Source organism: Condylostylus longicornis, unplaced genomic scaffold, assembly GCF_029603195.1.
Source record: "Condylostylus longicornis isolate FDR11 unplaced genomic scaffold, ASM2960319v2 ptg000040l, whole genome shotgun sequence".
In the NCBI taxonomy this organism is placed as follows: Eukaryota; Metazoa; Arthropoda; class Insecta; order Diptera; family Dolichopodidae; genus Condylostylus; species Condylostylus longicornis.
Window position 1 is genome coordinate 16,316,694 of NW_026578009.1, and position 25,814 is coordinate 16,342,507.

Sequence of the window (25,814 nt, forward strand, 5' to 3'; positions counted from 1 at the left end):
AAAAAAAAGGGAAATAAATTTATAAAGCTAAATAATAAAAAATAAAATATACGAGATTTCATTAAAAGAGGCTTACACAGAAATTTAATGATATTCATAAAATTTTATAACATTGTAACTCTTAAATTTTCTTTGGAAAAGGAATTTCTATAAAAAATTTATGTGCTGTTAAAGTTGTCAATTTTCATAGGGCGAACGCTGTAGAAAAAATGTTTCATTAAAGTGTGAAAAATGTTCATTAAATTGACAATAAATTTAAAAAAGAAAAATGCTGTAATTTTTATGTTTCTTAACAAGCACCACATAAATCCTTTAAATTTAAAAATATGGAAAAGGAACTATTATAATTTGATCTAGAAAATTAATAAGTAAAAATAAGCGTTATATATGTGAAAAATAAATATATATGTATATATGTAAATAAATAAATCTAATGTTGTATAAAGAAGAATATTGTGAAACCGGAAATTTTCATTTCTTTTAAATAGGAAGGACACGAATGAAAAATAATTTTTTTTCTTCGCTTTCTCTTAATAATTGAAAATTAATTCAACGTTTCCACAAAATTGCAATACACAAACCTTATATGAATTTATTTGTTCTAATGGCGTCAAATGGAAATGGGTTCAAAGTTTTGTTCAAAAAAACGTAAGAAAATATTCAAATCACATAAATTTCGAAAATTTTCAAAAAATTTTAATAAACTGATTTTTTTTTTTAAGAAATGTGAAAATCAAAATTAGGTTAGTGTAACACAGTCGATTGGAATGCTACAAAATTCGTGATTAAGCGTAAATAAATTTAAAGTATGAAATAACTCGAAACTGAAAAATATATTTGAAAATTTCCTTGCCGTTGGTACAAAAATTTACTTGACACTAAAACGAAAGTTCAATAAAATTTACAAAAACCTAAAATAAATCTAATTATAAAAAATTCCAATAAGTTTTTCAGTGGATTCTACATGTTATTAATTGATTTTATTTATTTGTGAGTCACGCAACCATTTTATGGTATTTGTGTAAATTTTTTACTAGTTTTGAACCATCCTCATTAATATGAGGATGGTTCAAAATAATATTTGTGAGAGTTTTGTCTTTCCTTTATTCAAATCAATATTTTTTTACGTAATTTTAAACAAACTCACATGCGTCTACATAAATGTTTTCTATTGACCCTATAACCTTGCCTGTTTGATCGTTTTCGCCATTAGCTATTTTAATTGTTTTGCATGTTTTTTGAATAAAAATTATTTTTTAAAATTTCTGAGAAAATTTGTCTATTTTTATTTTGATTCTAAATGATTACAAACTGATATATAAATACATTCCCTTCCACATTAAAACATATGTCGTTTTTATAAAAACGTATAATATCTTTAATTATTTAACTATTCATTTCAATTCTTCCTAAATTATTCTTTTAATTAAAATTTTTTCTAAGCGTCCAATTTTCGCTTCAATATTTTAATTTTGATATAAAAAAACGTCGTTACAAATTTAGTTTATAATGTGATTTTGTATACGAGAACCTGAGAGAAAAGGAGCAAAAAATAAAAATTTACCAAAGCTTCTATTTTTGTCAAAGTTTTGTTGTAAATAAATTCACAGAAAAAAAAAATTCATGCAAAAAATTTTGTATATATTTGTTTATTCTTAAAAAAAAACAAAACGACTAAAAATTTTATGGAAAACAAAAGGATTTAAAGATAAAAAGGATAATGGAAGCAAAAACAAAAACTGCAAAAAGAATCCATAATCACTAATTTTTTGTTCAACAAGTTCATTTTACACTCACACTCACTTGAAATAATTATGCAAGGATAATAGAAAAAATTGTGGAAAACCCTCTTGAATAATTTGTATTCAAAAGCTTTATTTTTAACCATCTATTCAGGTCTTTTCTTTCTTTTTTTTTCTTTTTATTCTTCTACTATATTATTATAAGCAGATAGAGTTCACGTAATATGACGGTACCACATAACTCTATATACGCGTAAATTCATACATTTTGACTGTATACTCATATTGTCTTACATAGTATGAACAAATAGAGAAACCGATTTCTCTCCCAACTGCTATTCAAAAAGCTTTCCATTTTTGAGCTGCTATGTTTTTTATATAGTTTTTTATTCATAATTCTATTTTCACATACATAAAATATATGTACCTTGGCAGTTTATATGAAACGAAATTTTATATTCATACGTGTAAATAAAAATCAAAGGAAAAACAAAAACAAAATAACACGCGGCAATATTTAATGTCCTTAATTTTGTTTGTGTGTCATGTAAGTTAGTTTTTTTTCCTGCTCTTATACACATAAATTTATTTTGTACTTATATGGTAGATTGCACAACTAACAGAATAAATTTATAATTTTAAAAACAAAAGGACAATTAGAAAGCAAAATGAACAAAAAAAAATTTACATAAATACAAGATAGACAAAATGTGAACATGACACAATAGAGCAGCAAAAGTACTTGCATTTTGTATACGTACACACTCATATTTTGTTGTATACATAAAAATAAATAGTTCTGGGAAATATTCTGTAGAAAGATTCTGATAAGCGAGTAGTAAAGGGGCGAATAGTAGCCAATTTAAAAATTATGAACTAATTTAGCCAAGAAAGGCTATAAAATTAACGGAAAAACGTTCATTAAGAAAAAATCTATATAAGTCTTTTAGAGCTTTTAAAATTTATTAATAATCTACGACTAGAACATATTCAAATTTATTAAAAAATCTCCATGATTTCTCGAAATTCTTTTTCGAAAATAGAAGTGATTCTAAAAAAAGCCAGTTGGTACTTACCATTTACTTTATAACAGTTTTATGTTACAGTTTAAACTCCATGTGCCAAATATTTGCACTAATTATTACGCAAAAACTGCAAAGATTATTTCAAAACCAACTATCCTAGCTCGAAACGGAACAAACGAAACTACGCAAGTTTATCTAATATGGTTATTAAAAAAATTGAAATATATTTTTGAAAGTTATGGGAAACTACTTGTAGGTTCCATAGGGGGAAATTTTTATCAAGTATAGGACGTCTGCTAAAATGCATGTCTAACGTCAAATTTACTTACTCTATAATTAAAACAGTATTAATATGCTCATGGTTATTATACATTTTTTCGAAACCATAATTTTGTTGCTATATTTTGCATTAGTTAATCAAACATAATTACAAAAAAATATCAAAGTAATTTGAACTAACTCTTTAGTGTCGCCGAAATTGGCTAACTCTTGAAAAGTCCGAAAATTTCCATTTGAATTGGTCGTCACTTTTTCAATAAATAGTGGTTTAGTCTTAACTTTGATTTTTGTAGCCAATTTAATGAATAAAATCTTCAATGTTCTTCCAATAGTTTTTGAACAATTTTGCAGTGCGAGAACTTATATGTGTTCATAGTTGAATAAGATAGCATTTTTCAAATCTCTACTTTTGTTTTAGTCAACTTTTTCATAAAAAATAAATTTTAATTACAACTACAAAATGAATGAGCAACGAATGTGCAACAAAAATGTAAAACAAATATGCAAATTAGAGATACAAAAATTTCACTAAAGGTTCGCGGTACACTTAAAGTTTGCCTTGATATTTCCTTTACATTCACAAAATTTTTTTTAGTGGTAAACAAATTTGTGATAGTTCTCTTGTTCTTCTTCTTTTTAAAGATCGCATTGTCACACACTAAGGGAGAAATTATGTTCAACCCTCAAAGTACTTTAAATAAATAGTTTTGACATTTTTGTAGAATTTGTTAATTTGTGCAGACAACGATTTGTACAAGTTTAAAGTCCCATAAAACAAAATTTTTTTTTTAAATTTTCAATCCCAACTATTCTTCATTTAATACTTTTATATTAATTTTTCAGTTTATTAAATTCAAATTTTTTTTTATTATTTAGGAAAAGGATCAATATGGAAATGAAGTACAACGTTTGGCACGTCCACTACCTGTTGAATATCTATTGGTTGATGTACCAGCTTCAACACCTTTAACTCCATTATATACGTTCACATCATGTGATCGTAAGGAATCGTTTCCAGTTGAAAATCGTTACATTGACGGTCATTTGCAAGATTTTAATGCATTAAGCTCATATTTATCAAAATGGACTCCAGAACAATTTTTGGAAGCTGTTTCAGATTTTCATTTCTTACTCTATCTGTACAAAATGGATATGTTACCAATGAAAAATAATATGAGCAAATTATTTGAAGCTGTTAAAAATAAAGACAAAAAATTGGCTGCAGAATTTAAGAAAACTGAAGTTTGGGCAACATTGGAAACTTTAATATCAGCTAGTTCCGGTTCAACTGGGTAAAAATATAACATGAATATTTAAAATAATTTTTTTTAGATAAATTATCTTCTAAAAATTTTAGTGGAACTGGTACGTATCCTGGCCATTCTTCATCAAATTCTTCCACACCAGCTGCTGATGGTGGTGCGGCAACATCATGGACTTGCAACCATTGCACATTCATTAATCGTAGTGATTTGGGAACATGCGAAATGTGTGGATTACCACGATAAATATAAGGTTGTAGTGAAAAAATTCCAGATGAATCCATCAGACGATCATCAATAAAAATTATTTAATTATGAAAAAATGAATAAAATTGTAATGAAATTCTACAAAGATTCCCATTCTACTTTATTACATGAGTATTTGATTAATAAAATGTTTCAACAAACAAAATTATAAATTTTGAATAATGTAATTGAAAAAAAAAATTATTTATGTATGTAATATGAAAACTGTACCTATTGCCGTAAATTATATTTCACAGAATTTAAAAAGCTTCTAAGTGTTAAATATAATTAAAATAAAAAATATATATTTGGGTGTTTGTAGTACTTGAAAATTAGAACTACAAGAAACAAAAATTTATTTTTGCTTTTAATTTTTCTTTGCCAAAAATTGATTTAAGCATAAACTAACAGTGCGAATATGTTTGAACTAATGAGTCTGCTGAAGACCAGTTTGCAGTTGTTTAGTTTGAAAATTTTCTAAAATTCGCCATTTCATAATTATCTGTTTTATTTTAGGACGTGCGATGAACTTTTGTTTGATGAACACCCGTCCGTGCGCTTGTCACTTTATTTACAAAATTTCTACACCGTTCAAGATAAAATGAGGAAATTTTTAAAAGTGATAAAATTATTTTACAGTGATAAAAATTTTTTGTCGCTCCGTTCAAGCTATTGCTTCCCGTATATGCAAAATTATTGAAAACAAGAAAATAATTTCAATGGACCGTGACATTACTTCCATCTAGAGCTACATAAATATAAACTCTTAGAAGAATGGAAAATATCTCTAAACAAGAATTACAAAATTTTACATTAATAAATGAAAATAAGCTAAAACTTGAATAATTGTGGTAAAGTAACGGCGCAATCAAAGTTAAACCTAAATGCATTCATTGAAATAGGTTTGTTTAAATTTTCAGTTTGACCGATTTCCATATTGTATCATTTGATCTAATTTCGGCTGTTATTCCTTTTCACTCAGGTTGGTATTGAAGCTACGCTGAAAGTAAAAACTCCACCTTCTTATTAAATCCTCTTAACACCTTTGAAAAAAATCGCCAAATATGGTCATGTGGCATATCATCGCAAAATTAAAAAAAAAAAACTGTTTAAAAGAGGAAAAAAATTTCTCTCTCTCTTTAGTTCAAAGTTTGGAGCTGAGATATCTTAAATATTTCCATTTTGAGAAACTACACAATTTTGGCAAGAAAATTAACTTTTTCATTTGTTGTCTTATATTATATCATTTTCCTCCCAAATGTACAATTACCTCATTTGTATAATGAAAAGTTCATATTCACCCCTCAATCTATGCAATCATTTTGTGAAATATTTTCATAATCCTAAGGTAATATTAATTCTCACAATAATTTTATAATTTTAATTTGCTCATTCCTATTTATCTTAAATTTCCTTCTTATTTTACGTATACTGATTGTAAAAATCTCTTACTACCTCACTAAACAAAACAGAAGAAAAAGAAAAATACAAGGACGCGATTTAAACATGTTTTTAAGGCTTTTTTCGTTCATTGTGGGAGATTTGTGTGAACAAAAATAAAAATCAAACAATACAAATTTTATAAAGGACATAAAAAAAGGATTTTTGTACATGTTTATTATTTTTGCTTTTTTTTGTCTTTTGTTGTTTGTTATTTCTTATCTTCTTAGTGCTCTTGTTTTACTTTTTATTTGAAAATTTGAATTTCTTTTCCTAACAAAGCAAAGAATATTAAAATTTTTCTTTCTACCTTAATAATTTTACTGAAACCACCACTGATAATACGAGAAAAAAAATTATTTTTTTATTTTTTTTTTCTATATTTGAAAAGGAAAATATTTTCATCCCTTGTTTCATTTTTAAAGTTTTTCCTTTAAAGAATTTTTAAATGGAGATGAATGAAAAATATGTAAGCATGTAGGTGTCCATGTAAGTTTATACTTTGACTATAGAACACTTATTATGACTTTCACTCAATAAAAGAAAGAAAAATATTTAAATCAATTTGGAAAGTTATTAGAGTCGCAATCAATAAGCAATTATAATTTGACCCATTTAATGCGCTATATTTACTATACACAATTGCACTATGCAGATAAAAAAATGAAATTTTTTGCAATAAAATTATAATTAGATCAATTCCAATTGCATTCTTCAGAAAATTTTTCTTACATGTTATATTTATTGAACATATTTGCAAAAAAAATTAACATTTTATTTACATAAAAGAAAAAAATGTTAAAATACCAGTTTGGTTTCATAAAGCACAAGAAGAAGGTAAAGTCTAAAAGCTTTCCAGAATTTTCTTCGAAATTAAAAATTTTTTATTACAAATTTCTAATAAAAACGCTTTGAATAATTGACTAAATTTATCTTATATTGGATAATCTCAGGTATTTAATAACGAATTGGCATTTTATCTAAAATTTTTTAAAACAGTTTAGGTATTTTTACACAAAACTTTTCTCAAAACTGTCATGATTTCGGTAACAATTTGTGTTAAAAGACATTCTTCCCCCTACCAGTCGCCAAAAAAATTCCATATTCAAAAACACATCAATCCTGTTTTTTTACGATACTTTAAAATAATGCACATATGTGTGCTTCTAAATTTTATAATTCAAATTTAATCAAAGTAATTTTATGATTACATACCTTCAAAATATTAATAAAATATGTAACTTTAACAACGAATCTTAAAAAAAAAAAAAAGAATTTTCAACCAAAAAGGAAAAAATGCTAATTTAAAGTGTTTTCAACCCTTAGTTGCTTATCCTTTCACTTTATCTATACTCTAAGAATTTTCCGGTTATCGCAACCATGCACCAATCGACAAATACAAATATGTGATAATTTTTTTTATTATAAAAATTTGTAAGGCTTTTTCTTAAACACAAAATGCTACTTTTTACTTTGTCTTATCTTCATTTAAAATTCTTAAGATCTCAATTTTGTTAAATGTGGTATCCTTAACGCAGGCAAAAACAAATTAATTTTCAGTATTACCTAATTTTATTTTTTTCTTTTATTTCCTCTGCTTATACATAAACTTATATATGTACAAACATATATGAATACTTTTTCTTTTATTTAAGATGAAGTTTTAATAGAACGACCCACTAAGTCCTTTTTTTTAATTAAAAAGATTTTCTAAGGATTACTTTCAGATATGTGCACATATATTCGTACACATAAAACTTGTATTTCAATACATATGTATTTCAATACACACATGTATTATACAAACATATATTATAGAAACTGTACCACACCCACTAATAAAATTTCATATTTAGAAATTACTTTATGTTATCGAAAACATAAATGGAAGATATTATATACAGTTAATCTTATAATTATTTGTACATAATTTTTTACACTTAATATAATTTGTACACAAGAGCGTACAGTTTACTCTTACATTGAAATATGAATGTATTAATTATTTTTTCAATCTGTTATTATCCTGAGTCTATCATTCACAATCTGTTACTATCCTATGAAAAAGTGCCATAGTCTTTATGAGCGAAAATTTTTTGCATAATAAATAGTTTAGCAAAAATTCCATTATTTACTGTGAATTTCAATAACTAGAAAGATTACTGAATGATAACAATTTAATGCAAAACCACTGAATTCAAGAAGTTTCGAATGATTTTAAGGTCTCCCTGACTTTACTCGGCAAGTGAAAAGAAAGTTACTTCTACTCACTCGGCAAGTGAGTTGATGATCTGTACAATTGAAGTCATGGTTTTTATCATAGGCTTAATTTAATTTCATAAAAACTTGTAAACTTTTAATGTTTCTTGTGGATTTAAAAAATTTAACAAATATCTTTGTTACTAATTGGTAAAATTTATAGTGGTTACATAACCTATGTTATACGACATCCACTGTAAATGCATATATACATTACACATAAGTACACATACTTTAGTATATATAATATATTTATATGTATATATATGTTAAATTCTTTGGATTATTAAAAAATGAAAAGATTACTAATTTTTATAGATGTGGAAGAAAAAACGGAAAACAGTATTCTTTAGGAAAATATTAAAGAGGAAGAGATAATGGAGCGGGGGGTTTGAAATAAAATTTTGTTTTTAGATGATTCCTATGATCTTTGAGCTTATAAAACTTCCCTTATTTTATTTTTAATAATTTTTTTTCAGACTAAAGTTTTTAAACTGCAAAGTGAACCAAAACATTTTTTCAGGTTACAAACAATTTGTAATTATTTCTTCCGTGTGCCACTGTGTTCCATCATTGTGATTTTAATTATTGTTGTCCGAAAAAATTTCTTAAATTTAAATTTTCTTTTCATATCAATTCTATTTTCCTAAAATGAATTTTAGCATTTACCTGTAAAGTTATACAGTCCCTTATAACTGTAAAGCGAAGAAATTTATTTGATGCTTTTCGTTTCAACTGTTGTCCAATTAGACATTTTGGATTTACGTTATGTATCCTTAAATAGATATGCTAATCTTTTCAGATTGCTTCTCTAAAATAATTAACTCGATTTTTGCTACGGAACATGTATGCTCAATAGGACAGCAACCTATTACGAAAATATGATAATTATGTGTACCAAAATAACTAGATCAGGATTTTGTTATACTTTTTAAGTTAGAAGAATTCAAAAATTCTACTGTTTCGAGTTTCAAATTAAAATTGAACAAATAGGTTCATGAATGAACAAAATGTTAGCATGAAAGAAAAAAGCCAAAAAATTTTATTTGGTAAAACCAGGTCCCAGTTCGTGGTCCAAGTTCTCATTTTCCTAAAAAATTTATAGATTCATTTTTCACCCCGAATTTAAATGTTAAATTTCAAGGAAATTGATTGATTATTTCTCTTTATAAGCTCAAAAATGTAAAATCCACCCGTTAGAAGATCCAGTTCCCGAGACCAAAAAGGTGACCAACAGACAGGCAGACCAACATCTCCCTAAAAATAGTTTATTTTTCGTTCCTCCAACTTCCATTTCGCTGTAAGTTTTAGTCAAAAGCTTTCTTGCTGAAATTTCACCATAAATTGTTCTGATAAATTCGGATAATGATTTTTGTATAACTATTGAATTTCTGTTGTCTAGTTTACTGCGCTTATATAAAGTAGATATAGACTGTTTTTAACAACATACATATTAACGTTATGTGAATCTGCCAAAAGCGTTAGGTATTATTTTAATAAAATATTATTTAATAAAATAATATTATTTTACAATTATTTTAATAAAAAATTAGAAAATTATCTATTAGCATTGAATAATTGGAAAAATTTCGATAAATTCTTTTAACATTAGAAAGCGAAAATAAAAAATGAAGCGCTCCTAAGCATATTACAAGTATAATACAAAACCATTATTTTATTGTGTTGCTTACTATTTGTTTGGTGTCTCATATATGTACATGTAATGGGAACATCATTATATACATACTTACATTAATTTCAGTGTCAAAATTAGCGTTGTATAATAAAGCTTCTATAAAATGACAATATTTTAAGTTAATACGAATATTCCGGATTCATTTATTTTGATCGATTTTGGTTTTATACTTTTACGCCATAAAATTGAATTTGAATTCATTGAATAGGTTAATAACCATTAAAATCGATTTCGCATCCTTACACATAAAATGTACGTATATATGAGTAATAAATCAACTTTAAATGGCATTTTAATGTTCAATATTCTTTCTTAATACTTTTATTCGCACTCTCAACCACACGAAATTGTAAAACCATAAATTTTGGGTTTAAGATATAAGTTATAAGGCATGCAGAAGATTTCAATGTACAAGCTTTATAAGTATACATACATCAATCAATAATATGAAACAAAAGGCATTCCAGGGTCACTAAAATTCATTACGTTACCAATTTTGCTGCCATTTTGAAAAATGTTTGAGGTTAAATTATTTCATACCTCAACGCATATAGTTAGGATTATAAACATTATAAACAAAATAAATTTATTAAATTTATTTAAATTTAAATTCAAAATTACAAAAAAGAAAATTCCATATCCCTTTACAATCAATTATTTAGATTGACATTATCCCTTAGCTTAATGTATTTTAATTCACTTTAGATACAATAATTCTTGAAAAATTTATTTATAAGTACAGTAAACAGAATATGTAAATTATTTATAACTACATCATGCAAAAATGTATGTGTGTATATCGCATATGTAGGAGTAAATAAATTTTTCCATTCGAATTATATGAGTACGTTGTTTAAATTAGATATAAAATAATAATATTATAATTTAATCTCATGGAAGAAAGACTTAGTTTAATAATAATTTTTTTCAAATATATAATTTGTCAGTATTTGCCAAGTATGATTTTCATTGAGAAAAGCACATTATTTGTTATTATGTAAAAAAAATGTGGTTGTATGAACCTATGACTTGTAAAATAGCACATTTCACTTTCATACTTTTATGTTTAAACGTAAAGCTTTATGGCTTAGAAAGATCAAAAAAATTATTCTCGTGCTCCTATATTTTATTGTATACATTAAAGAGAAATGCTAAAGAAATATTTCGAGTAAGTATACGCAAGTGCAAAAGCGGTATTACACTGGTAATTAAGTTGGTTTGGACATTTAAGGATAATATTTTTGTAACGTGACATAAAATTTATGATTTCGAAAAGTAAATGATAAGAAATTGTTTTATTTTGAGAAGTTGTTTAATTTTGAGAACCGACAAAAATAAACAAGTTTAAAATAACAGTTAAATTCGAGAATGAATTACATGTGCAGAAAATACGTGTGCTGCATATAAATGACGTTCTAATACACAGCTACAATGTTTTAAAGTAGCAAAACTAATTTTCATTCTACTGCTTTGGCAGTACTTGTAAACAGGCGTAACAGAAATTCCGCATATGAAAGAGCAGACGAATGAATATTTCTTTAAAATTTTTTTGCCAAGTTTTTGAAATTGATCACATGAACATTAAAATTTTTTTCTGTTTTTCCAAATGTATTAAAATTCATACATAGTATTTTTAGTATAAATATTATTTCTGTGTATAATCAAATTTTTAATGCAAATTTTGAATGCATTCCAGATAAAAATCTCTTTTCATATGAATATAAAATGAAAATAAAATAAATTTCATAGTAGAATGCTTCCATGTTCGATTGTTGTCTCTTGGGGAGGCAAAAATAAGTACAAATAAAATAATTTTTTTTATAAAATATTTTGTAAAGCCAAAATTACTACACACATAAATTGATAATACTTTAGTAGAACGTAAAAGTTTGTTTTCTGCAATTGTGCCTTTCATATATGTTCTGTTTTTCCGCGTGTGTTTCTATACATAATATTTTCGTTCTGCATATATTGTGATGAGCACATAGTTATAATCTAAGTAGAAGTCACGTTTGCAATATTAATCTTATAACACTTCAAGCTTTGTTACTTTTTTTGTCATAAATTTTGAAAAAAAAATTCCATACACTCAAACACAGAATACTAAAAATAAACTGAAGTTAAATGTCAATAAAGTTGGGTCAAACCAATGGTTTGTATTGTAGCACTTTTCCCTTCAACAAGTGAAAATTCTGCTTTTAAATACAGTCTATGCATACCTACCGCACTATTAAAATTATTTTCATTCATATTTAACTATTTCCAGGATTGCATATATTTAGGATGATGCATTCAAGCAATCTTTGAAATAAAGCAAAAATTAATATAAAGAGGGGTTAACATAATGCTCGATTTTAAGGGTTAATTGTGTGAGTTAAGAAAAATAATTATAATGTCACGGAATTTACCGCTAGCTTTTTATGTTTATAGAAATTTGAAAACGTTTGCGGTTTTGGAAATATAAGGCGCTAAAAATTCAAATTTTACAAATTTCAAGAGGCGATAACTTGAGAGGGGGTGGAGATGGAAAAAAATTTTCTTCTAAAGAAATGAACTATTTGTTAATGTGTATAAGCCCCTAAAATTTCAAGCTTCTACAGGCTGGGGTCTAGAAGAAAAACGAAATCAAAAATTTGGAAAAAAAAGACTTTAGATAACGGTAAATTTGAACGGCCATTTTGTTTTTCTAAAGTTTAGCTATAGTATATCGCGCTAGGGGAAGCAAGCCGCTGCCTTTATGCGTTTGCAAAATTTCAAAAATGCTTATGGTTTCATTGCAACAAATAGTTAAAAATGGCCATTTTTAAGGTTTTGGGGTGGTATAACTTCTAGAAGGGGGGAGATAGGTAAAAATTTTGTTCTACGGAAATAAGTTTCTAGTAAAGATCTATGTACATACAAAATTTCAGCTTTCTATCTTCAAGGGTGTAGAAGTTTTGTAAACAGACACACGGACAGACGGACGGACGGACGGACGGACGGACGGACGGACGGACGGACGGACGGACGGACGGACGGACGGACGGACGGTCGGACGGACGGACGGACAGAGTGAAACTAATAAGAACCCTTTTTCAAAATTTTTTTGGAAAAGTGCTAAAAATAGGTTTTAATTGTGTCTAAAAAACATGTACGGTTCTGGGTCCTATTACTCCAACCAATTTTACTTTTGGTTTTACTTTTTAACTTTTTAAAAATGTGAGAACCAGTGTGTTGAGAATAAGTGTTAAATTTATAAATTGAATAAAATAAAAAACCTATCGAGAAAACACTTTATTTTTATAAGGTAGAGTGCACGTGAGTTTTTCGTCGTGAGTTGATAAACCAAAAGAAGAATGACAATTTTTTTTCGATTAGCATAGACAGGTTCACACTGTTTAAAAATATTTAAATTCCGTGAAGTTTTTACGGCTTTCAATTCTAAATAGTTTCTTTCTAGTCAGGTACTTTAGCGTTTTTTCAAATTTGACAGATTTTTCTAAACCTTATTTATGCTCTTCATTAGCATTATTTTAGCAAAATTTTCATCTTATTTTATATATGTAAATAACTATTATAATAAAGATCAACTTGAAAAATCTTGAAAGTACAATCTTTTTCGTTATTCATTTTATCTCACATAACCTTCTCAAGAGAAACTATTAACATTTCTCATTTTCTTTTAAGCAAAGTATTCTATTGCTCTTAACTAAATTTTACTTATTCCACCATGGAGTATCGTACAAACAAGCACAAATTTTACCTATACATTCTTAATTAAATAAATGTGCAAAACTAGAGAATAGGAGAAAAAATTAACCAAAATAATTCAATATTGAGAAAAAATTTTTTATTTGACTTTTATTCTTTGCTATCTGTTCATATTAGCCTCATATTTATAAAAAAAAAACTCTTTTATACATTTTGAATTAAATAATTACACAAAATAATAAAATTTGCTTGTTTTTGTGTATACATACATAACTGTATTGTATATACATGCCTACACGCAAACGTTAAGAAATTTTGTAGATTTCCAATGGAAAAATTAACAAAAAACTGTACTATATACCTACTTATGTTAAGTATATTGAAAACAAAAGATTAATAAAAAATTGTTCAGCTAATCATTCTTCAGTATAAAAGTGAATACCATATTTGGCACTATCCAATTGCAAAATATATACTAACAGTTACCTTGTGGTAAAACTAACTGGATATAGGAAAATAGTTCGATCAGTGAATTAGAAAGTTTAAAATAGTTTTTTGAAAAATCAATAGTTATTGCATGAAGTCATATTAAAAGTATTATTGACAAAGTGTGAACAAGTTTTAAGACGTGTTCAAATACATTAAATTGCTATATTTAGTCGTTAGTCAGAAAATATGAATTTACAAATGCTAAAAATGCTTTAAACTGCACATACTTAACAAACGGGATACAATATTTTAATCATTAGATAATATTATAATTCAATAAATTGCTCTTTTCATTCTGAATGTTAATTTAATTCGATTTAGTTTGATTGCTTTTTAGTATTTTTAAAAAGTTTCGGTGAGATTCAATTAAAAATATATGGGGTTAAGTAAGTTTATTGAATTTGGAGATCATTCACATTCCAAATGTATACAAACAATATTGAAATTTAATGAAAATTCGATAAATTGAATTGTTAATAGCATTCACCTCAATTTTCACCACAGATGAGAATACTACATAGAACCAAGTGTTTGAATTTTAAAACAAATTATAAAATACTATCAAAATTTATAATGAAGAATATTATGCTAAATTACATTATCAATATTATAATGTAATTTCCAACTAAGTAAGAATTATTTTTTGCATTATAATATAGTAAAAATATTATGTTTGTTTAATAAAACTTCACAGAAATATGCGAGTACATATACGAGTATTTAGAGGTGTTATATGTTACGTCGTATCCATATAACTCAACAAATAATTTATAAAAATAAAATAGGAAGGGTGGTGAAAGATTATGTTCTTACTAGGTGAAAATATAAGCAATAACAAAAAACTACTACATATACATATGCATATCCATATCCACACACACATACACATTCATATGCATACATATACATGCATATAAAGAATCTCAAATACCTAACAACAATAATAATAAAAAATTAAGTGATATTCAGGGTAGGTTGAATCGTTGTATTTTCAAGGTCAAATTCATGTTTTTATTATTCATAGGTATAGAAATGTAAAAAGAACGAGAACGAAACAAAAACAATAACAACAATAAAATATAAACATTTTTTTGTAACGTCATATGTTTTCCTATGTCAAAAATTATTGTTCACTTTGTTATTTTGTATATTAAATTGGGCTCCTCTCATTTCAATGTGAAATTTTCATGTATGCATGTTTGTTTTGAGTTTTTTTTTTGCTGTTATTTTTTGTTTTGCGCTGATGATGATGATGTGATGATAAATAAAATCTAAGAAAAAAAATCTGCTGTGATCAGCACATAACCAACAGCAGTGCATATTTTTTGAATAATTATAAGAAATCACCGTTTATTCATTTCGTACGGTTTCTTAGCCTTAGCATTTCAAAAAAGAATTGTTGATTCATTGTTTTATCCACCACAGTCAAAACAATAAATCGATTTATTATTTCTCTGTATATGAGCAAAATTTTGTCTGTACTAAAAGTCCAACTGCTGGTACATAATTTCGTTGAAAAGTTAGATGGCTTTTTTACATGTAACAGATATCGTAGATCATATATAGAAAATGTGACGAAATTATTTTCTTAAAATAATTAAAATAAAAATTATCCATTAAAAAAAATCATTAATCATTAAAAATTTCATCAAAAATTTTGGTACAGCCGAAATAATTTATTATATTTGAATGCACAGACAGACTAGATCGACTGACCAACAGACAGATTGACACACAAACAGATATTTTGCTGAAAGTAACTTATTTACGCTTCGCTAGCATAAAGAAATGCATTCCCGTCTCTTAACGTGTATGGATCTTATTGTATGCAATGCGGTCGATTAAAAAGAACAAATGCTCTTCTCTATATCAAAATTTCGAATTATGCTCTTAATATCAGATTTACGTACTTTAAGATATACGTATACCTATTTATCTATATTTTAATTTCAAATAAGTATATGAATATATAATATAATAGACAACTAACACACGTGCACACATTCGTTCACATAAACGTTGTGTAATTTTAGTATTTCTTTTATCTAAATATATGCATGTATGTACGTTTGTCCGGGTATGTACATATGTAATTTTGTGAAAATAAAATTTATTTATAAGTTTAAGTCGTAATTTTTTTATGTATAAAAAATAATGAATGTTGACTATAAAGACAAATGAAAGGAATGGGGGTTGATAAAGAAGGTTCATGTAACTTTTCAATAATAAAAACAATAGAAAACAAATTAGAAGAAAAAATATACAATTATGTATTAATCATAGTTTTGACTTTTATAACTCTTGTGTTCTTAAATTTTTATTGATGTTTGTAATCTTGTTTAGAGGTTTTAAATTCCATTCTTTACATGTTAGCTAAATGTGATAATACGAACGCGGTTTTACTTTATGAAATTAAAAGAAAACCAGCAAAATACAATTGATCAGGCAAACAATTATTGAATCTAGAACCATATCAAAAAGAAAATTTTTTCAGTATTGATTTTGCTTTCATCAAATCGCTGCTATTGTGATTTAATTCCAAATCATTAAGCTGATATCCATTTTTGCTTTATATACTGGTCTTTCGATAGAATTATTTATTTACTTTTATTATAAAAAGATTATATAAAGTAAACTTATATAAACTTAAATATTTAATCTTTTACCGAGTTAACTTAGAAATAGGTATAAACATGGAAAGGCTTGATGTGAAATTTCACACTAAATTCCGTCAAAATCAAATAATCCTAGATTTACATTTAAAATTTAAACCTACATATACATATGCATATTCATTTTACATTCTAACACTTGCAGATAATTCGAACTCGAACTTTTATTTAAAATAAAAAAATTTTAACATTTACAAATCAAATTTAAAACATTCTAAAATACTTGTGTGATTTGTTTTTTGTGAATCTGATTTCCTTTTCCTCATTCTCGTTGCCAGTTCATTCCATATTTAAATATGTATTTATGTACGTATATATAATTTGGTTAACTATATTTTCCTACATTCCCTAATGTTTTTTTCATCAAAAAATGTAGGCTTAATTATCATCATCTCTATTGTAAAAGAATAGTATTATTTAATTGAAAATGCATTTTCTGGTTTTATTTAGGTTTCTTACAAATTATAAAAGGCACGAGTGAATAAAATTTATACATGTTGTATGTATAGCATTGTGTAGGTGAATCCATATGCATGCAATTTGAACACATCAATTAGAGATTACATTAAAACATGGAATTTTTTTAATAAAATAAAGAAGCAGGTACCTACATACGAAATCAAATATTTAAAATATTAACTATGATGAAAATTTAAGTTGTGAAAGCTTGGAAAATTCAAACATATGTGTACATACATAAATTCATGCCTAATTGATATGCAAAAATACGAGTATAAGAAAATGTTTTTTGATTATATTTTTATTTTGAAATTTTTAATGAAAATCTTAAGCAAAATAGGAAAAACTTTTTAAAAGAAAATTACAAAACCTCTTTGGTTTATTCTGATAATATGGAAAATAGGAGGAGACTGAGAAGAGTTAAATTATTTTAATGTATTTTGCTTGGCTACTCTTCAATTTTATATTTCAATTTTATATTGAAGAGAGTTCAATATAAGAGAAAACCAAAGAACCATTTTCATTTTGAAATCACATAAAGCATTAAAATTTAAGTGGGTTGATTTTGCAGATTTTATGAATTTAAACGACTTTACAAATTTAATGCAATATTTAAATGTATACATTAATAACTTTATTTATTAATAATAGAAATTCTATACATGAAAATCTGAAAAAAAATAACACGATTAAATTAGAGACTTATGTGAAATTTAAAATTATACCAAAACATATTTCAAAGTTAAAGTATTCTGGAGGATCTGGATTATGTAGACGATATAGTGTAATCGCCAGTTCACTCACGCTGAGACATGCAGAACAAAATAAACCGAAGGACACTTGAAGACATACTGGGAGGTAATTAGAAGATTGCATTTCACAAGATGTGGAAATCAAAACAACTATGCAAAAAAATAAAAATCAACATCTTCAAAGCATGTGTAAAACCTGTAATCCTATATGTCAGTGAAGCATAGAGGTTCAACAAAAAAGATATTTAAAAATACAGGTGTATGTCAACAAGTAACTCCGTATCATCTATAAAATCTTCTGGCCAAGGCGCATAACCAACACAGAACTGTAGGGATTAACAGCACAAAAACCCATTCTAACACAGATCAGAAGGCAAAATTGGAGGTAAATTGGTCACACCTTGTTAAAAAACAATAATTCCGTGGTGAAACAAACGCTAGAATAGAACCCACAAGGTGCAAGAAAAATAGGCCTCAAAAATAACAATTGAGGCCACATGGATCCAAAAATAACAATTGGCTCAGAACCAAGTTTGTTAGAAAGTCTGCATAGAAGCCCTATGTTTCCAAGTGGAGTGAACAAGAAAAAAAAAGTATTCTTTGACTTTGAAATCAATTTGTATTGATATTAGTGTAAGAAAGAACACAAGCACCAAAGCATAATTATGTTAAAAACCTTTCTCGTTCTATTCTCATATTGCAAAAAAGCTATTCTTGTTCTGCAAAAGAAAATCATAAGTTCTGTTTATTTAGTAAGTGAAATATGTATATCAAACAAATTTATAAGTCATACTGCTTCAATCGATATTCCTGTATGCAGCCAAAGAAATATGTCAGAAAAATGGATAACATTTCCTATTACAAACGTCCAACGAATACCTTAAATCAACCAATGCCGAATTGGACGATAAATTTTCACCAAAAAAAAAAATTTCTTTTCAATAAATTTCATTTATAATTTTATTTATGTCTAAAAAACAAAAATTAAAAACAGAATTTTTTCAAATTATAAATCTTTCATTATTGCCTTTTCAACGACACATTTATGTACATAAATATTGACGCTAATTGATGTTTAAGCTTAATTTTCTGTCTATTTTATATTTTAATGATTCTCTTTAATTAAATAAAATTATTTCAGTGACTGTAAATTAGGTCATATGGAGTATGTCATGCGTACACACCGTATATGCATGAAGCGTTAGTTCCATATATTTTCATATATATTTTTATTACGTTATTTCAATTAACGAAATTTTCAACTTAATTTAATGAAACAATTTAAATGAATTCGTTATATAAAATGGTTTAGTTATGTAAAATTATAAATTTTGTAAAAAATATTTGGTAAATGAAATTTTAAACTGAAATCCAATTAGTGAATAATTAATACGAATTTTAAAAATTCAAAATTAATTTTTGTACAACTACAGCAATTTTAAAAGATTTCCAATAACTTTGAAACTAATTTACCAATTTCAAGAGCACTTTATGTTCAGCTAGCTATTAAACGCAAAGTTTTGAAATACGAGATGAATAAAGCTTCAAATAATAAAATCGTCATTGACATGACTTCGCTGTCTCTTTTAACAGTTTTCTAAAAAAAATTTTTAAAAAGTGCTTATTAGTTTCACTCTACACCCCTTCGAATAGTAAGCTGAAACTTCATATGTAAATAAATCTTCACTAGAAAGTTATTTCCGTAGAAAAAAAATTTTACCTATTTCCGTCGCTCTAAAATTATAACCCTCGTAAGATTTACTATTTGTTTTTCACAAACCATAAACATTTTTTGAGTATTGCAAACACAGAAAAGTAATGGCTTTCTTCTACAGTGGTACAGCATAATTGAGAATTAAAAAGACAAAATCCATTTTTTTTTTCATTTTTTGATATAATTTTTCTTCTAAACAGTAAGTTGTAGGAGTTTGAAATTTTAGCCGCTTTTAGACACTAACAATTCTTTTTCATTTCTTTAGAAGAAACTTTTTTTCCACCTCCACCCCCTCTCAAGTTAACTCCACACGAAACTGCAAAGTATTTTTCAATACTTTTTTATTTTTTCATGCAAAATTTATGCAATCTTTGGAATATGTTGATTATGTTTAAAAGTGATATTTTCACTGTAATTAAAAAGTGCTACTTTACAAACTTCATATTCGATTTCAATAACCTTAAAACAGGTATTTAAATTCAATTTTCTTAAACCTATTATAAAAGTGAAATTGTTAATTCTTCGCAAAACCAAACTATTAAAATTTTCTGGAATAGAAAATCTAAATATCTAAATCTTGTATATCTAAATAAGGGTTCCTCTCAGAAAATATCAGACTACTTTACAGAATATTAAAAGACATTATTATAGGTGCTAATTCTATTTTAAAAATCATTCTTTACAAGTATTGAATAAACTATGTATGCACATTGTTTATCTTACTTATCCTTTGATGACATTTTCTATGTAAATATACTTATATACATTTTTGAAGACAAAATATTTTATACACAATTAATGAAACATAAATCGTTCAAACCTTTGACAATAATTACAAATAATGTTCATAATTTCAATGTTCAAAAAAAATTGAAATCTATTTAACAGAAATATCGAATTAGTCAAGGTCAAATTTTGTAGTTTTAGAGCTAAAGTTGATTTTCTCTTCTATTCCATTTACTCGAAATAAGGTTATCCAACATCTATTAATCATGAACATGTAAATGTATGACAATATTTTAAAAGTGGTGGCGAAAGTTAAAGAACACATTTTTAAAGTATAAGAAAATTTATCTAATAAAAATAACAACATTGACATGCATACGCAAAGTTCATTCACTCTTGTCACTTCTTCAATTTAAACTTCTTTAATTTTATACAATTTTAGTATGTTACGGGATGTTACGGGATATTAAGAATAATATTTTTAAATTTATTCAGAGAAGTTAAATATAGTTCTTCATTTTTAATTAATTAATAATTTAATCATATAATATGAAAGGTGAAAAAAAAATTAAGGCACCTGTAAAGGAAAAAGTTTGCATACATGTAATTTTTTTATTCCTCAAATCACTAATTGTACGATTTCGTACCAGTGAAATTTCCAGTTGATCCTAAAAAAATTTATTTGCTATTCAATATTAAAATCTTCAATAATTATATTTTAAATCAAAATATGTAAATATTTTATAAAATGTACTTGTCAAATAAATAAATAAATATGTAAATAAAATAAATTAACAAAAAAAAAACTCAAAATGTTATCTTAAGTAAAATTAAAAAAAATATGTTTATTTGATAAAATCAAATTTGCGAAAATGTTAGCACAACAAGCAAAAACAAATTTGCATAACTGTAAGGAGAATTGCAAGTTTATTGTTCTAATATTTTCACTCAGTCAGGACGAAAAGAAAAAAATATGACAATTTGTATGTATTTGTAAGATTTCTAAACTTAAGTAATTTATAATTGGAAAACAAAAGATGTGAATTAAATTTTTTTTTATTATTACCTTCTTATTATTTCCACCATTAAAAATATTTAGGGAAATGCGTCATTAAATTTATTTGCATTATTATTATTCCCTCTACAAATGAAATACAAATGTGAAACTATTTTATATGTTTGCAAATATGTTTGTTTGTATTTTTAATTCAGCGATAACACATCATTTTACCGTCAGTAGCTTGAAACATGAAGCTTTGACATTTTGTCATGAAATGACTGAAATTCTATTCTCAACAAGATTTTGTTATTGAGCCAGAAATGCTTTCTTCATGGTGCTACATTTGTCGTGATAAGGATAAGTTCAATATAATTTTTATACCAGCTTACAAGAAATATATGGGGATATGAAAAGCTTCTCATTGCACGATGATCATTTATATTTAACTATATAGTTAATAAAGTTAAATTAAAGCTAATATGAAATTTACAATGTATATTTCTATTGAGATTTCCCTTTTTTGAGCGAAAGAATTTGCTTTGTTAGCTGAAAACAAACCTCTTCCAATGTAATGTCTCGGACCATTTATCTATGTAAGACATCTATGTTAAAACATAAATACATTGACGGTAACTTACACAAATTTGTGATTGACTTAGAAATAGCATTCATATACCAAATCATGATGCCAAGAACCTCAAGAGATCCTATAGCTGAAAGGAATAAACACGGTCCCGACAAAAGACTTGAGTTTTTAAAATTTAAATCTTAAGAAATTGGGCTGTAAGACAAAATAATGTGTCACCACTGAATAATCTCAAAATCAATATACAAACATTTACGCATATAAGTAATAAAATTTATACAGCACCGCACATACATATTTCCATAATATTTGCATTTAAAAAAGTAATAATAAGAATAATTATGTTCTTAAACACAGAAGGTTTGTTTAAACTGAAAATAATCAAAATTAGATTTGTGTTGTACTTACATAAGTAATATAAAATTAACAATTAAATTAAACACAAGCAAAAAATGAGAAAGAAAAAATATTAACGTATGTGCAATGAAAACATTATTTTTTTCCATACCGTTGACTGTTTTACGTAATATCACAGGAGCGCACCATTAAATTGTTGATATTGTAATTGTTGTAATTCAAGTTGTTTTAATTGTTGTTCCAGATTAAAATTGTCTTCTTCTTGCTGCTGTAATTGTTGTTGGTGTTGTTGCTGCTGCTGTTGTTGAAATATTATTGAATTAATATTATTGTTATTATTAATTGTGTTGTGATTATTAATATTACTGTTATGATTATTATTATTATTTGTATTATTTAAATTTTTATGAAGATTTTCATAAATTTGATTAAAATTAATATTTAAACTTAATAATTTATTATCATCTGCCATAATTTTTTCTTAAAAATTTTACACATTAGAAATAATTTTTAATTATTAATTTTTACATTTATTATTCAAAATTATTTTATTTTTTATTTTTATATTTAAATATTACTTATTAAAATTGTTGTATTAAATTAATTCAATTTTCCGGTACGTATTTCCTTTCTTTTGTTTACAATTAACTTAATTTATTAAATGATTTTAAAATTTAAGAAAATTTATTTTGAAATTAAAAATAGAAAAGACGTGAAAACATAAATCAATTTTAAAATTTTCATTTTCACGTTATGTTTAACTTTTTTTTTCTAGTTGAAAACAATTTTCACTTTTACATTTAATTATGAAATTTATTTTTATTGAATTAAATATTTTTTCATTCAATTTGTAAATTTTAAATTAGTTTTCAAAACATCTAAATTTTAATACTAAATATTTTGTTTTATGATTAATTAGTCAATGGTTATCCTATAGCAAAATAAATACTTTACAATTTAGTTTAAAATAATTCTAAAAGATCTCAATGTTATACAGAAAGCAAATTGTAAAAGTCTATAACACAATATTGAAATAAAATCTAATTTAATCTCAGCTATACGATTAAGAAAAATCTAATTTTAAAATCTGGAAATCAACATTAGTTCAAAAAATTTTTTATACTCGTATAAAGCTTTGAACATATAAGTTGTTCAAATTGAAAATAATAAGAGTTCCGCTGGATTAAAATAAGAATTTTTGACAAAATTTTGTCATCAGTTTTCTTCAATTTCTGTACAAATTTAAAAACCCCAAAAAAAATTAAATGTCTATAAATTTAAAATAAGAATTTTGGTTAAATATCATTGAATAAAAAAACCTTCCTGTTGGATCAGAATTGAAATTAAAATTTGGATTTCATTTTTTTTAATTTTCAATAAACATGAACCAATTAAATTTCAAATTAATAATTGAAAATATCAGCAATACTTTTTTTTGTTTTTCCAAAGGATTTAGGCTAATGAGAAACTTTCCGTTTTCGAATTGGAAATTTTATGGTGAAAAAAAATCAAAAACCAATTAACCTATTAGATTTTTTTAAACTTGTTCTTCGTAACTTTTCAAACAAAATACAATAGCAAAAAAAAATTATCCCAAATTCAGATTAACATAATTTCAGTTCCCCCCATAAAAAAATCGCGTTTATTCTAATTTACATAAAAAATTTCAGTTTATACCTGTTACTTTGTACCTAGTGAACATAAAAGCACACGCGCTATACCAAAAATAAGAAAGACAAACTGAAAGACTCATGCTTGCTTCTAAATTATATAACATTATGATACTACATTAAAATTTGATAGAATCTGTTGAAAAGGTTGAAAACTTTTAATTGAAAATTAAAACTAAAAAGAAAGAAAAGCAAGGATACAAAAGCAAAAAAAAAATTCTTGAACGAAAATACCGTTATTTAAATCGAATTTTTCAATGAAAACTTTATTAACATAAGAATTAGAAACTTTTTAGAATGTTATAACATGAAAATTTAAGCAAATTTTCTAAGAAAAATAAACTCGTGTATAATTGAAAAATTTAATTAAGAAAAAAAAATTTCTTTAAATACTTAGTTTATTACTGAGAAGGTGAATGTTTTTGGATAGGTTACGTACATTAAAAAATTTATAAATATTTCCATATTAATGCAAATGCCTAAATTTAAAAACACAATTGTATTTTTTTTTAAATTTAGGCATTTTTATTATTATAAAAAAAGAAAACAGGCTTAAAATGTTAATGGTTTCACCGCTTTAAGATAACTAACTAAAATTTTACAATTACTATTTGACTAACTTCTTAAATACCAAGGAACTAACGTTTTAATTATTTTTAAATTATTAATGTTAGAAAAGAGCTTGATTCATTACAACGCTATAGGAAGCTGAAATTTTCTAGACAAATAAAACTTGCTGTATAAGAAGATTTCTCTAAAACAAAACTTTTTTCTCAAAGATTTAGATTCATTGCTTCTGTCACTAAAAAGTACAAGAAAATACTAACTCATTGAAGTTACCATTTATCAACTTAATTTTTAATTACCATTAAATTAACCAATTTTCATTAATTTTTTATGTGATTTTTCAGCTCTTCTAGAACCAAATTTCTTTGTATAGGAGATACCTTTCAAATTGTTAATTAACTGAAAAAATAAAAAATAAAATATTCTATCAAATGCTTTTAATATTTTTAGGAATTTTTTAAAGGATCAATTCACAGAACTTCTGCAGAAAACAAGAATAGATATAGTTGAACGTGTCAACTCTATTTACCCGTATGAATAAATAATTTTAAAAGTCGGAAATAGTTGATATACACTTTCATATAACCCCTTGCTTTTTGTGTCTAATGCAATCTAACAAATGCATGTTAGTTACCACATAAGCCCATTCAATTTTAAAGTGTTTTACAAAAATGATGGCCACATTACCAAATTTGTTTGGCCTATGTTTCAGCTCTGTAGCTTTAATAGTTTCAGGGCAGCTTATAAATTTAAGTATCCAATTATAATATTTGGATAAATATTTATTTGTCGAAAAAAAATTTTGTAATAGTATGGCAGTTACTACAATCAACCTTGATCATATCCAATTTAAATAGGGTTCTGGCATTTACTATAATAATTCATTTGTGAAAATTTGATGAGCTTAGCTCAATTAGTTTTCGAGTTATAAAGGTATAAAGAGGATTTTAGGTATAAAGAGGACTAGTACAAAAAGTTTAAATTTCAATTTTCCTAAATTATTTTAAATAAGCAAGCAAGTTGATAGTTAAATTTTGAATTTTTATTAAAATATAAAAAATTCTAATATAAATTGAATAAAATGGAAAATATAATTTAACTTTGAGTAAAATTTAAAATATTTTCCCTTTTACTAGAAACTCATTTTAATTGAAAAAGAAAATTACTAACTTTTGAAAAAACA

General features: G+C 25.4%; 2 protein-coding genes across 2 annotated transcripts in view; one reads left to right on the forward strand and one right to left on the reverse strand.

Annotated features, from left to right (window-relative positions):
* LOC129609841 (nuclear protein localization protein 4 homolog) overlaps positions 1-4,815 on the forward strand; it is an 80,367-nt gene extending 75,552 nt beyond the window's left edge. Inside the window, exons 2-3 of the mRNA XM_055521967.1 lie at positions 3,923-4,338; positions 4,404-4,815. Of these exons, the coding sequence (XP_055377942.1) occupies positions 3,923-4,338; positions 4,404-4,554 (567 nt within the window). The 3' untranslated portion in view covers positions 4,555-4,815. The remainder of the gene's footprint in view (positions 1-3,922; positions 4,339-4,403) is intronic.
* Positions 4,816-22,566: 17,751 nt separating this feature from the next.
* Positions 22,567-25,814, reverse strand: part of LOC129609842 (uncharacterized) — a 32,224-nt gene continuing 28,976 nt past the window's right edge. Inside the window, exon 6 of the mRNA XM_055521968.1 lies at positions 22,567-22,692. Coding sequence (XP_055377943.1) covers positions 22,567-22,692 — 126 coding nt within the window. The remainder of the gene's footprint in view (positions 22,693-25,814) is intronic.